General features: G+C 41.2%; 1 protein-coding gene across 1 annotated transcript in view; it reads right to left on the bottom strand.

The window, feature by feature from the left end:
• Nucleotides 1-231: 231 nt before the first annotated feature.
• The window catches only part of LOC103781289 (probable phospholipid-transporting ATPase VA), a gene marked incomplete at its 5' end in the record, with an annotated part of 19,224 nt that continues 4,053 nt past the window's right edge, over nucleotides 232-15,402 (bottom strand). The window contains 8 exons of the mRNA XM_008948999.1: nucleotides 232-1,547; nucleotides 2,230-2,417; nucleotides 2,712-2,816; nucleotides 2,903-2,983; nucleotides 4,758-4,958; nucleotides 9,239-9,364; nucleotides 13,107-13,183; nucleotides 15,013-15,334. Of these exons, the coding sequence (XP_008947247.1) occupies nucleotides 842-1,547; nucleotides 2,230-2,417; nucleotides 2,712-2,816; nucleotides 2,903-2,983; nucleotides 4,758-4,958; nucleotides 9,239-9,364; nucleotides 13,107-13,183; nucleotides 15,013-15,334 (1,806 nt within the window). The remainder of the gene's footprint in view (nucleotides 1,548-2,229; nucleotides 2,418-2,711; nucleotides 2,817-2,902; nucleotides 2,984-4,757; nucleotides 4,959-9,238; nucleotides 9,365-13,106; nucleotides 13,184-15,012; nucleotides 15,335-15,402) is intronic.

Below are 15,402 nucleotides of genomic sequence, written 5' to 3'. Positions count from 1 at the left end.
TGTGCAGCCCTGCAGCTGGCCTGGCCCTTCCTCTCACCAGTGCCTTGATTTAGCCTGCCTGAAACAATAGGGACAGTGCCTAACAGAACTCCACCCTGCCTGCTGCCCACCCCACTGCTTTTCTTCAGGAGCTGGACAGTCGTGGCTGTGGCCACGCTCCACAGCCAAGGCTGTGGCTGGCTGTTCCAAGGGAAGGGCTGAATTGCTATTAATGCCAGACTGGGAAGTCACTTTGCAATATGGATGGTCATTTATTTATTGCTTTATCATGACACATAAAATGCTATGGCTGCAACATCAAAATGTGGTGTCACTTATAAAATACCAGTATTATTAATGTGGTGGTAAGATACTGTTAACATTTACAGAGAGGTGTATAACAATTCGATAGTCTTGCCTAATGGTTTGCTCCAGTGACAAAATACCCTGGCAAGCAGCTGATGGATGAAATACAGTGCCTATTTATTATCATGGTTTTCCTCCTTGATTACTCAATGGCCTATAATGATATCAGTAATTGTTGCTGAATCTAATCCATTTGAATATGGTAGTAGCTAGGTCCTTTGCTTTTACAGTATGTGTCAGAATAAAAGAGAAGCCTCTGAAAAATGAAGAGATGGCATTTCCTTACAAAATGAGATGAAAAAATAAAACAATATAAATGGAACTTTCAAGTGTTTCCTTTTATATTTAAAGCTCTTGTTTCAATATACTGTATTTAAACATTCTTAAATAATCAATCTGTACCTTTGATTTTCTGTTTCATCTTTGGAAACAAATAGAGTAATCTCACTATAAATGTGTGCAAATAGAAAAGATATAAATATATTTAAGGCCCATGTCATAAAAAGGTGGTCTCACAATTGTCACTTTTACAATGATCAGCTGGCATCCCTTTCATTTTGTCCTGCAAGTCATTTGAGCTCTGTTCTTTCAAGCCTTCGAAGTCCACATGCAAAGAGGAGCCAAGCACACACATACTGTCCTGTGTTTCGCTCTGTAAACTGCTTGGTGCCACCTGTAACACAGCCCCGATGCGGCTGAACAGCGGAGTTGACGTGATCCACTTCAACAAACTGAAGTCTGTTTGGTCGACCGCTGAGCTCCAGGGGAATGTTGCTCCCACAGGCAGTGACTCCATCTCTGAAGTGCTGTGTCTAACTTCATGAAATCCCACGGACCTTTCCAGACTACTTGCTGATGGGGGGCGTTTGTTTTCCCCATACAACACAGCACCCTGGGGAGAGGCAGCCACAGTCTGACCTCTGGTATGTTCTGCCTTCGTGTGCTCTTGGAAAAGTGACTCGCTTGCTTGAGGAGATGCTGGCAAAGGTGTGCTTTGGTTATAAGCCTTGTAACAATCATTAGGGTTTGGGCCGAGGCTTGGGGAGGAGCTGTTTGCAAAGGGCTGTGTCTGATGTGTTGCTTCCTTTACATTCAACTTGGTCAGAAGCTGGGTGCGCATCTCTGGGGACAGTCTACTCAGCTGGCGCCCGAGCTGAAGCTGGGTGGGGAACAGCGTTCCCTGGAGGGTTCTGTACAGAAATCTGCAGGAGGAGAACGTGCACGTGAACAGAACTGAAAGAAGGAAATATCCAAGGCATCATTAAGAGAAAATGTGGAAAAGTACAACACAGAAAAAATGTAGGTGCTGCTCTTGCTTGACACAAGAAAGCTTGCAGATGAAAAGCTCTCAATGCTGTGCTAATATTTTGATTAATAACAAGCAGCATAATGAATCTGTGCCTTTAGCCAGTGATCCACTTTGTGATTACACACAGCCTTTCATCTCTCCTGATGAGGAATCAAAGGCAATGGGGACCAGTCTGCAAAGCAGACTCCTACATCCATATACAGGCAAGTAAGTCCACAACATACTACTAGAATTTCTGTACTGGGCATGTTATGGGAGGATGAATTGCATCTGGAAGTATCACGGAAAACCTCACAGGGCAGCAAATCTCTCCATGGTCAGGAGGTTTGACCAACAGTGTACAATTATCCCACTCCTGTGGTCTATGGCCAGGAGCTGTGGCCTGTTCCTGTGGTCAGGAGCACAGAAGAGGTTAGACAACCTGACTTCATATAATCAGCCACAGAAAAATATTGACTTGGCTGGTAAGGCAGAAAGAAAGAGGGGGAGTGGAAAGAGAAATGTTTCTTGCCCTCCTGATCACAAGCATAAAGTGCTTTCATATATGAGAAAAGATATCAGGGAAGATACAATACCTGGGCAGCAATGCAACGACTGGTGATATAATGCACGTGAAATAGAACATAGGGTCACCCATCAGCCTTTCCATAGTCCAGTAGGGGTTGGATGGAGGATGGCAAACCGGGCAGGAAGCATTGTAAACCAGAGCCACAAAGAAGAACAAAAGGATACTGAAGATGCAAGACGACCAGTGGAGAAAAGTCTAGAAAAAAAGCACAAAATAAAAAAATTAAAACTTCGTCATTTCTGAAGCCAAATTCATGCAGAGCAAAGAGTCCAGAGCCTTGTATTTGGAAAAATTCTTATTATAGATAGAACAGTACAAAGATGTTCGCAGATCACAGTTTGAAACCTTTTTCATGTTTGCTTGAAATGCTTGCTAAAAATAGAATGTGCTGAGGGAATGAAACAACCATCTTCTGGCTTCGAAGAATGGCACTAAGCAAAGAATTATGCATATGCCACTGAGTTCCTATGTAGGCTGTGAGTACCTTACCCAAGTTTTGGTTTCAATAGCCAAATGTAGTATGATGGTGAAAAGAGCTATTGTGGTGATGGGAGTTCCCCAGGAGAAGACATCCACCTCAGAGTCATAGTAAGTCTGTAAAGAGGGAGACAGATTTTAGCCCAAGCTGTGTTGCCAGTTTTAATCAAAGTGCTTGAAATACAATGGCTTAGACCACTTACGAAATAGGGGATAAAGAAGCAAACCAGGCTTTGATACATAGCATCAATCATGTTCATCCAAAACATATGTGGTTGGTACTCCTGTGGCATAAAAGAAATAAAGAAAATCAGAGTCTAATGAAAAATGCATTTGCTGGGATATTTTGAGGGGAATATTTCAATGGGTACTTTTAAGGGCTTGTGGAGACAGCATCACAGCTTTGCCATTTGGTAAGATACCCCTGAGGATGAAGTATGAAGAGTCTACCTGCAAGTAACTCTCTTCTGGGAGGAGACTCCTCTGCTTCTTCTTTTTTTTTTTTTTCCCCTGGCAGAGGACATAATTTCAATCTGACACCCAGGCCAGCAAATATTCATGAAGCTGCCCAACTTTATGCACTACAGTTAAACCACTGATTTCAGGAGGAGCTCTCTGAGGTGTAAGCACATGAGTAAATGTGTTTTACATCACATATGTACAAGCGCAGGGTATTTATTCACAAGAGAGAAAACAGAAAATTCACACATACTTTGAAAAGACCCACAACAATGATGTTATATTATTGTTCTATAATTCTATAGATCAGGTGTCAGGATCAGATGGCCTCCAAACCCAGCTAAATTATTGTATAATTCCATAGGCCTTGAACTGGTGATATCTTTTTGAAAGAGATCCTACTAGAAGCAAGTTGTTAAAATGCCTTTTTAGGTAACTACTCAGAGAAAATGCTCACTAGTCCTTAGGCAAACTTAGAATGGTCCCTGGGCTTGCCTATGAGAAGTAACTGCACTGTGAACCTGGGAGACTTCCCTCCTCAGCTTGGCAGAGGAAGACAGCCTGACACAACTTCCCAAAAAGCTTAAGCCATTACAAGATTTCTATCACCTTAAAAACATGCAAGAAAGGAAGGTACTAATGTTACAGATCTTTAAAGCGCAGTTCACTAGAACAGAAGAGATGTAATAAATGGAAAACAAGAGCTGGGTGAAAGAGAGAGGATTTGGAATAAAGCACTAAAAATAAGTTGCACTAAATTTCTCCTTCCATCATTTCAGGACAGTGTCTAGCAGTATCCCTGGATGTGTAGGATACCATATGCAGGTAAATTAAGAGACAAAAACCACTCACTGTCTCCTCTCAGAATGCCCAATGTCAGACACTTTTATGAAAGGCTTTTGCCTTGGAATCAATGTCTCAATATGTAGAGTTCTGCCAAGCAGAAAGGTTCTCCCACAGTACCCTGTAGCTGTAATAAGCAGAAATTGTTTGGCTTGAATCCCTCCTGCAATTCCTTCTGTTTTCACTGAACAGTTCAAGTAGATAGGGACAAGGTGTTTTCACCACATATTTCAGCTGAATCTGTCATCTGCTGGTGACTACCTCCCTCAGAGCCAAAGTCTATCAACCTCTCTGCTTACTCCTAAAGCCATCATTCTCTTCTGACTGCAAAAGGCTGGGGACTTAAGTTTTGAGTATAATGTGAGGTTATTCTGTGGAAGTCTGCACTAGTCTATAAGGTATAATCTGTGTTATTTTTGTGGTTATTGTGAGCCTCGACCATGAGGGAGGTGTTCAGCTTAGGCTGACTGAAAGCATCCAGCTTCCCTCTTGCTGCATATTTCAAAATATAGCTGGTGTTTTTTTTTTTTTTCCCTTTTTTTAAAATTTTTTTTGTTGTTGTTTGTTTTTTTCTTTGTTTTAAATACACTTTTGGCATTTAGATAATTTGACTCAGATGAGAAATACCATGAAATAATAACAGTGACTTCTCAGACTGTTTTTGTCAGCCATCTACTCTTTGGGAGCAGGGCTGGTTTTCAGCTGAAACTAAAGATGTTCAGGAAAAAAAATCACAAAAAGCAAGAAGTTTTTTACCTCCATATTCTGGCCGCTTTTATAAAGCTGAGGTACAGCAATTAACACTTCAGCTGGCACGTCCTTATCCAGCACACCAGTAATCAGTTGTGGAAGAGAAGAGAAGAGTAAATTAAAGAAGATGAGATACCACTGATCAACCATTGATGAGCCAGAGAACCCACAGTAGAACTGGTACCAGAAGAGAAGGGCCACAAACATCTGAAACAGAATGAGTAATGCTGTAAATATGACAAGAAAAGCAAGATCATCATCATCTCACTGTGTTCGGAAAGCATTCTGATCCCAGTTCTGCAATGACTGACCTGTGAAGGCTGAGCACGTGAGCAACCCTTCTAAGGCTACCTCGACCTTAACTGGCGATTCCCGACGCCCGAACACGTAAGTTAGGCTGCACACACTGGGCACACCTGAACCTCAGATCTCGAGCGTCAGGGATGACTGCACACAAAATTCACTCTCAGTTCAAGTGAAACTGGGGTGCAATTTAATAAACCATAAAAAGCTCTCCCAACTAACACAGACCTCTAGGTGTATGAATACTGATCTCACAGCACTTACATTACTGTTGTAAGAATGAGCATTTCCATAACATCCTCTGCTGGCTTGAGAAGTTTTGGGAGGCTCTGCTGGTCCACAATAGATAAATGCAGAGCTTTTTTGCAATATCAACATGAGACTGGCAGCAGCAAGGGAGGTGCAACTGTAAAATCTAACAGTCATCTTAACTACCCTATCTCTGTACTCTGAAATTCAGCAAATTAGCAGTGCTGTAAAGATTCCTCAGTCTCCTTACTCATCAGCTGTATAAAGAAATCAGGTGCACACACAGCTGCAGTTCATGGTAGTTGGGTTGGAATCATGTAAAAAGGGACAAACCACACAACTGCTTTCTTCTATAATCTCTGCAACACAGAGAACCCAGAGGTTTTTAGGGCTCAGGAGAGGTGCTGATGTCACCTGGTGAGTGGGGATTTGAGGCCTAGAATAAGACAGGCAGTTTCTGGGGAAGGAAATAAATTGCCAGGCTTGGTCCTCCTAAAACTGCAATTTTTATTACTCTTTATAAAGTGATTAAGATTAAATGGAAGAAAATCAGAAAACCCTTGGCAACTGTCCCTTGAGGGTTTTCCCCATTTTAATCATGGAGGGAAATGACACGACCTCTCCTTTCACTTCCTCTTAGTTTTGTACTCTGTTCTCAAAAGCTATCAGCCAGCTGGAGTATGTTAACCCTTCATCATTTTTAGATCTAAGGAGGAAAATATAGATCTGCTCTACCTGTATGCCAAAATGTGGTTGAAATTTAAACACAGGAGGAAAAAAAAGCTATGAATTGCTTAGTCAGTGAAAACTGCTATAAGGAGAGTGAGCCTGTCTTGTGAAGGGGAATGGCCACAGAATAAAAGGGTCCTGCTGTATGCAAATGTCTATGTCTATGTCTATATATTGTGTCTATTGTCAGGCAATGTTTGCACACAGTGTTGAAGTGTCTTGTGTATCAGTAGCAACATACATCTATTTGTGAGCCCATGCTATTAACTAACCTATTAAAAGTTAAATGGTACTATTTTTTTAAGGATCATGTCTAGAAATGTTTCTGTAAACACATTTCAGGAAAAGTATCTTCCTCTGGCCAAAACAAGACTGAGTTACCAGAGCCTTGCCCTCTTCAGTACAGTTGGCTGGCTGAACAGATTTTGAAATTTATTTTCTTTCCATGTCCAAAATTCCTGAGCCTTTTCTCAAAATGGAATTGCAATAACTATGTGAATTTAGATACTTTTCTTTCACTCATCTGAAATAAACAGCTAATCCAAGATCCAAGAAACTTACCTCTCTAGGGCCTTGCTAAAATTAACCTGTCTTGGAAACAGTTTGGCTCTGAAAAAAAATTATGAAAATACAGCCAGCTGAAAATTTTCCTACCATCTTGAGCATGGATCTCAGCAGTGCTGTCAAAGAAAGCTGTACAAATAAATTACATTTCTGTAACCAAGCTTAAATCAGATTTTTTCCCCTGAAATTTTATTTTGAGTTAAACAAGTGTTTTATTTAATTTCAGATATAATGTTCCCTCTTGCTTCTGTGCATTACCCTCCTGAAAAAGTAAAAATAAATTTACATAAAAGTTGAATTAGATTTTACACAAAATAGGTTTCCTTTTTTTCCCTAGATGAGACTGTTTTACAAATGTGGTCCCAGACAGAATTTCTCAGTGAATGAAGTATATGTCAGAAAATATCTGTGTCTTGCAGAGATAATGTATAAAGGGAATGAAGCAGTGCATACTTGTGAAGGTAGAATTTTGTTTACATTAAATTCCTTTTCATTAAACTCAGATATTTCTAGAAATCCTGTTTTAGTTTATATTTCACTCTCTCTATATATAAAAAAAAATATATATTATATATTGTATTTTTATTATCTCCACTAAGCCAAACATCTTCTTGGATAAGCCATCTGAGTTTCCAAATGGCTTTTGCAGCACTTCGGAGTTTAAACTTTGAGTTATATTCTAGTGGAGAATGGAAAATTTCATATGAGCAAATAGGGGAAAGAAGCACTTGAGGAAACAGAAAACTTGCAGAAGATAGCTATTGTGACTCGCTGTGGAGAATCATCCAGAACAGTCTCCTTGCAAAAGGATCAGGTGCTCACACCATTCATTTTTGAATATTCTGTCCTTAAGGGCAGGTATGGTGTCAGACATATTGATGTCTATATACTGGATACCCCACTACAGTTTTAGAGTCACTAGCAACAAGTATTGCTCAGAAAGCTCTCAAGGCTGCCAAAGCAGAGCCAACACAAAGAGATTTCTTCAGTTATATTCTAGCCTTAGGCAGCAGCTTCTGAACATGTCTTACTAAAAACGGCATGAGAAATAACATTCGTAATCAAAAGGAGTTGTACTAAAGGAAATGGAAGACTTTATATGAGCTGAACAAAAATGCATATGTGCAAACAACATCTCTGGCTGCTGACTGCTGGAATGTCTTAGGTGTATAGTTATTATTATTATTTTATTTTAATGTGAGATGGCTCTGCATGCACTTCTTGGAAGTTCAGAATTTGTATTTGTCAAGCAAAAGGGTATCTTGAAATGTACAGCACTGGGGAAAGTACAGACTTTCAACACCATTTGGGATCAAGCCTTAAAACTCACACATGGGAACATCAGCACCTATTTCACTGTTGTGCTTCAACAGGTGGCTCCGCATTCAGTGCAGCATTATCAAAATCTGCTTTCTGTTTCAGACTCAGGCAGCAGTTCACACCGTCCAAGTCTCTTCTTTCTTTTGAATCTGGAAGGGTGCTTGCATGCAGCTTCTGATCAGATCACAGGAGGTATTTTAACGTGATTGTGTTAGCACAAAGATGCTTTATTCTTTCGCTCTCTTAGGTGTTCCTATGAAGTTCAAAACTTTGAGCACATGATGGTCTTCCCCTGATAAATTACCTACCTTCAGATTGAGATCAGATGGAGATTAGCCAAACTAAGAGGAATTTGTATTAAAAAGTTGCCAAGGATTAAAATAATTGAGGATTAGATTTAATTTGGAAAGCGATTTTTACAAAATTGAGAGCTACCTTTTCTTCTGACATTGAGGATAAAATGCACTCTCTTTCTTACAGTTCACACATTGCCCTCTGAAGCAGAGAGGCCTGAGAGCTCCAGCCCTCCTCTGTTTCCTGCTCCTTCATACCCCTTGCTCCCAAAGTGATCTGTAGGTGTTAAAAGTGAGCAGATCCGTGTGCCTGCCAGGGACTCCCACCCAGTGGGATGGAATTCTTGGTTGTCTTGTTAGGCTGTTTTCAATCAATCATCTTTGTACTCCAAGATCAACGCAAAGGGCCTTTGTGAGGGCCAAGGAGTCACGCTGCTCCTGGCCTAGTGCCCAGTACTGGACTAACTCCTGTTTCATACACCAGGGAGGAAATGCAGAACTGCAGTCTGTTCTTTACCACAGTGTGATTCCTTTCTGATGAACTCTTTTGGTCACTTGGGATTAAGACAAACCAAGAAACAACCTTCTCAATCTCTGCATCTGAGACACAGAGAGGACTCAAATCATCTCCAGTCACTAGGGAATATGTACAGTGATTCATAAGCAATGATGAGATAGGGTCAGGAAGAGAAAACACACTGAACTGCTACTTTGGACCAACGCTGGATGGCTTTGGCATTAAAGATGCCTGTGTCTAGCCAACTAAACTCTGCAAAATTGCTCCATAAAGAAACTTTTCTCAAGCAGTGCTTGTTACTTCTGTTACCTAATTTGCACATTCAGCAGCACACTGTAGCTGTCACGGAGTGGGTCTTGTATTTGTGCAAATGGCAGCCAGCTGTCTTTCAACTCTGCAAATGTCTTTGCAGCCTATTTATAAACCATTTGAAGACTGACCTAATGCTCACTTCGCACAAAATAAACTCTGGAAGCATGTAGTGGCATGAAGCTGCCAAGTCAAACACTTACTGCATTTTTGTAGAAGAAATACAGCACCATGTTGGCGAGTCGGGAATAACACCAGTGGCCATGGACAAGCAAAAGCTTCTCCAAATGCCGGAACCTGGGGATTGCAAAGTCGCTTGCCATCACCGCCTTTAAGGAAAGAAAAGGTGGAATCATTATTGTAAAGCACCACTTTCAACCCCAGCAGTGCATCTGGTCACCTTCTCAAACAGCCAATGGGAGCGGTACTGATGAAGAATGAAATCAATTACAGCGCATCTGAACTGCAGCTACTGCTGCACTGGTTTGGAACACCCGTGAGCCAGCCTGGCAGCCCATACAAGGCGACCTGGTCCTCACCCAGAGGAGATGGCAGTCCACCTTACAGATGGTGTTAAGTAGCAGCAAGAAGTGAGAGGTGGGAGGATGGCTGGTAGTTGCAGCTGCATGAGCTTGAAGGCTCAGGGCCTGCGTGTGAACATCTCTGTGGCTGTAACATCCTCCTCTGTAAGAACTATGGGGTACTTACAGCGCAAAATGGATTTCCAGAGAATAAAATAAGAAAAGCACAATTAAGTGGCTGCATCATAATTACTGGACTTTAAAAGACAAAACAAGAAAAACATTAGTTTTAATTACATTTGCAATTCCGGCTTATCAAGTTTCCCCGGCTGTCCTGAGGTATCAGTATGTTGGGGGATTTTTCAAATTGCAAGTTTTCTAAAACTATCTGTGAAAAACTCACATTAGATGAGACTCCTCTGGCACTGTGCAGACTGCCAGATCATACTGACAAAATGAATCACCCAGTTTCTCTCTAATTCTGACTAAAATTCAGGGTACGGTATATCTAGATGAGACCTTGTAAATGATGGTGTCATCACAGTTGTTTCACGATTTTCCTTATCCCTAGGATCACACTAAGATTGCATTTAATGCTATTTTACATTTCATTTTCTATTTTGGTATCACCTTTCTTCTCACTGCTCAGCAAAAGCATGAAGAAAGGTGAAAACCTCCAAAGGAGCAATGTCTTCTCACACTCCACAGGGTATATTTTGGCTGTATTTTTAAATGAGAGACATCTTTCATTTAATTTCTTCCCAAACCCCTTTCTGGGTAAATCATCCGAAGGGCTCAATTTTCCTAAGCAAGTGCTTGTACAAGCTATTAAAATGAACTCTAAAACAGTATGCAAGAGAAGGTATAATAATGCCTTGTAAATTAAGCAGGAGATGTATATGAGCACTGGGACATTTTTTAATATGTTGACACATCCTGAGATTTCTCAGGTACTGAGATACACTTGCTATAACCTCCCTGCACAGAACAACCTGATTTGGTTTGTGGACATACAGATGTCTTGCAGTCTGAGGAGAACAGAGATGTGCTGGGTCTCCTTCCCTGTCCCCCACTCCATTTCAGCCTCATCTCAGCCTATTGCAATGTTAAAACAAAGCCATTTGCTTCTTTTCATTTGTGCTTCTAAACAGAACTTCACAACACATTGTGAGAAGTGTCGGAGTGTTTTTCTTTTTTATTCCATTTTGATTACAGTGAGGAACGTAGTGAAGAAGACAGTGTTATCCAAATACATTTGCATGTTTATCTCGTCTCAAAATATCCCCTTGATTTTCACATTTTTATTTTTTCTTCCAGCTTTTTCACAGGAAAAAGTGATTCATGCTCCACATGCTTCCATAGAATGTGGAAAGAAAATAAATCAGAGAGTATTGCTGGTTTAGACATCTAAATGCCCAATGCCTTCTGAGTCCCTGCATGTGTAAGATTCTGACAGTTGTTTATAGTAAAGAGGCCTGCATGGTTCCTTAGGACCTTGCAGTAAAGGAAGGGATCTATAAACATTTTCCACTCTGTTGACTTTCCTTTAGAAAAAAACAGGTAGTTTAATGGGTTAATGAGCAAATAGCTTTCAGATTTGAAAGCACTGCAAAAGCCAGGGGCATTTGAGGACTAGTTATTGTAAGTGTATGAGCTCAACTGAGAGTGGCATAAGGGGGAAAGGAGTAAAAAAAAATGTTATGAGCACTGTATGTCTGCATTAGGAAAAAAGAAGTGATCTGAATTAATACACAGATGATAGGAGCTGATAAGTTTGTAAGAGATGGAGTTTGGGGCAGACTTTTTTGAATTGATAGGCTTGGAGGGTACCCCATAAAACCAGTTTCCTCTGGGTTCTCTGGAGTCTGGACTGCCTTCAGTGATACTGCAGAAGTTGTGCAAAGCTCTCAGACCCTGTTCAAGGCTGTAGAATAACAAATATACTTGGTATCAGCTTAATCCAAGACTTTATCTTCTCCTGCCCCTCTGGCCATCAGTCAGACTCATAAGGTGTATGGCCAGGATTCACAATGAATATCTGAATATTTTTTTTGTGGTAGCTTTTTTCCAGCCTAATTTACACCTGCTAACATGTTTGGAGAAGCATTTTTAATAGCTTGCTGGCCTGAAATCTGTCTGTTTGAAGAGTGCTGATGGACATCTATTTGTCCCAGAGATTATTTTGACTGAACCCATTGGACGATCACAAGAAGTGACAATTGTAACAGCTCTGCTAGGTCAGGCTGAAGCCCATCTTCCCTAGTATCCAGCCTCCAACAATGGCCAAAAGAGGATGCCTTTGGAAGAGTATATGAATAAATACAAAAAACATCGACTGACTTTTCTCCAGAGTGTGGTCCTGGTGGTCTGCATGTCAGAAAATGCATAGGGTGGACATCCAAGTTCATAGCTCAGATAAATTTTTGTTTCACAAATTTGTGAGTTGGCCAAAAAAAATAACAGCATCCATGAAATCCCAGGAAATAAAATTCTCTAGCCAACCTGCACACTGTGTGAAGGAGGAATTTCTTCCCTTTTGAGCAAAACATCCAGCCAGTGTTGCAAAAAATGCAATATAGGTCAGAAAACCACCCACTGATAACTAAGTTAAAGAGCATGCTCATTTTCCCAGGTCCTCAGAATGTAAAAACTTCCCATCTTCTCTGAAGAGCAGTTTGACATATACTCAGCTACTCATATTTTCTCATGCAGTCAGCCTGCAGCCAGCCCAGATACAAGGTAGGTTGTGGAAATGAGGTACCTTCCTCATTCTCTGTGTCTTGCTGCCACGTTCTAACACTGCAGCTGAACTGTCCTGCTATACATGTACATCCTCCCTTCTGGGGATGGGAGAAGTGCCTCTTACACAGTGGAAAATACAGTAATCACAGGCTGAACACATCCAAAAGACTACAGGGCAAGCTCCCTTATCTTGCTGTTCCCTGTGGCAGGAAATGGGGAGAAAACCAAGACTTGGAATAGTGTGTAGGGAGCAGTGGTTCTGCAAGTGGCTCCAATTTTCTCTTTCTTCACTGTTCTGCTGTTTGAATAGGCTGAGTGAGCAAGATGTGTGGGTGGGCTAAGGGTCACTGCCACAGCACGCAAATAAGCTGCATCAGCTGGATGGGCTTGTGCAGCTACTCCACAGGAGAAGTATCCCCAACCAATACAGGAGAGAGGATAACAAAAGCCAGAATAAGGTGAACCTTTATTTCCCAAATAATGCGGATCTGAGCTTTTTTCCTCCTTTAAACCAGTACTTAATAAATGATTTCTTAAAATATATTGCTTAGAGGGATCTACTAAGTTGACTTTTCTAAGAAGGTAACTAGCATGTTTAAACTCTGAGACAAGAGATCTGAGAACAAACACAAGCTCTATCTCAAGCTGAAAGCACCCTTGTGATACAGAACTGTCACTCCTGAGCACAACTTGCTGCTTTTCCTTTATTTCTGCTGGCTACCCAAAGGCACCTTGGTCAAGCTGACACATGGGAAGTGCCTATTTCACCCTTTCATGGGAGTGCTTTTCAGTGAATGAGCAACATTACCTGCATGCCTTCTTGACCAGAGATCCCCACGCCAACATCTGCCACTTGGATCATGCTGACATCATTAGCACCATCACCTAAAGAGGACAAGATACAGTTTCATTGGTACTAGTGGTCTGGGAACAGTTAGCAGCAACAAAGCAAAGCAAAATCAGTTGTTACCAAGTGTTGGCTGAGTACTGTAAGGGAGATGTGGGGTAGGAGAGGATCCATCTTTGGAATGTAAGGTACAAAGCCCAGCAAAGCTGTCAAGGCATTCTGATCTTTGTAGACTTTTTATTTTTTTTAATCACAGAAAAGTAAAAATGAAACAAATCACTCTCTTTTTGTTAAGACTTAAAATTCAAGTATCTGGCCTGAACTGCACAAGTACTAGAACACTGTAAGGCTGAGAATTAGCTTCCCAATACTTCAGTGAGAACGTCTACGCAGCACAAAATACATTAAAGTTAAAAAGTAGATGAATTCTTGACTTGAGTTGAGCAGTCTGATATCTTTAATACACCCATCACAGATAGATTTAACCGCAATGGTTGCACAGTCATCATCTCTTGCTCTGCTTCCAATCATGACACCACAAGAGATAGGTGCTACGGAAAGGAAACCAGAGTGGGACATATATCTACTTCTTAACCTCTTAAATATACAGCCAGTGTGCCAGTGGAAAATGAAACTGTATTAGCTGATGACAAGACACTTGGTTTGGCTGAGGCGTATGCTCACATCTCACTCCAGTTTCCCTGCTGTGGGCCCATAGAAGCATGGTATCTGCTCACCTGAGAAAGCTGATGTCTTTGTGACACAAGCCCAAGTTAGCTCATATTGGTTAAAAGGGAGGATGTATACAGCTAGGCTTTTAGGCCAGAGCAGGAGCTTGGGTTGAACTCACAGGCTCAAGATGCCCAGAGAGAATGAAAACACAAGCTGCCCAGTCTCCACTACTGTTTTTAAGCATTCTGGATAATTCAAGAAGTTTCTGACAACACATGCAAATGGTTATGTCTATAGTCAGTCAGCCAAAGATATAGATTCAGTATGAGGAAGGCATATTTGAGCTACATATAACACAATGAGCCTGAGGTTTATTATAATCAGCACACACTTGGTGATTTGGAAGTCACATGAGTCTGGCAATTATTATATGTACCGAGGGCTTCCCACGGGTAGGTCCAATCCACATGTGTTGCTGCTACGATTAACCAACATGTGCAGAGGAAGGCGAGTGTGTTTGTGACCATATACACTCCAATCCTATCTTCTAATGCAACACAAGCCTGAACTTGAGAAAAGGAAGGAAGAGCTGGCTGATTTTTCTTATGTAAAAACCACGCAAACATGGAAGATGCTGCCAGATTTAAAGCAGGGTGACTGACAAAATCTCCCCTTTGCCAACTGAGTGATTAGCTGGGAAGAAGCATAAGTGTTGGCACGACACCAATCATGAATCCATTCTCTGTTCTGACAAGGCCAACTCATATCCTATGCTGTATGGCTGACTTGTGATGAAAAATGCAGAATGCTGAGTTTAAACATGATTGGATGATACAACACTGAACCTGATGTTGTTTTGTGTAATGTACGGACTACAAAATGGTGTTCTGCACAGCATCAGCCAACCCAGCTCTTCACAGCTGTGTTCAGACATGTCAGAACCTCCTAACATACCTGGGTCCCAATTACCTAATTTCTGTAGGAATAAGTCTCAAATATTACACCAGCGTTGTATCTTGGCTTTGAATAAATACGTTAGAGTACATAAGTTGGAGTTGTGCACCATTTTCAGACAAAACTGCAAGGCTATTTGAGTTGTGAGGCAGCTGGAAGGGTCCTATTGCAAGTTGAACAAACCAAAATTCTCAAGGCACAGCACACATCAAGGAAGACTAGTTTAAATGGAGATATTTACCTATTGCCAAGGTCATTGCTTTGAGCTTGTCTCTGACCAGTTTCACAACCATGCTCTTTTGGAGTGGGGTAGAGCGACAACACAATACTGAACGGCATCGCTTGGCCAGTGCAAGAAACTTATCTTCTAGTGTAGGGTCCAGGGCATAAGCTAGAGTCCTTCCATCAATCACTAGGCCCAAGCTGGAAAGCACGGGGGAAGAGGGTGGATAGAGAGGGGCGAAGCCAACAGTCATGTTTCCAGTAGCTTCATCTGTTGTGTTGTTTGAAAATTTAGATTCTACACATTGCAGACACTGCTCCAGCAAGACAGCACATGTTTCCTGAAAAAAAATTTCCAAATTAATACACTTGAGAGAAAAGAACACATATTCAAACGTTTGTGTTTGCT

The sequence above is a fragment of the Merops nubicus genome, unplaced genomic scaffold, assembly GCF_000691845.1.
Source record: "Merops nubicus isolate BGI_N331 unplaced genomic scaffold, ASM69184v1 scaffold12871, whole genome shotgun sequence".
NCBI lineage: Eukaryota > Metazoa > Chordata > Aves > Coraciiformes > Meropidae > Merops > Merops nubicus.
This window is presented reverse-complemented; position numbering and strand designations above follow the sequence as displayed.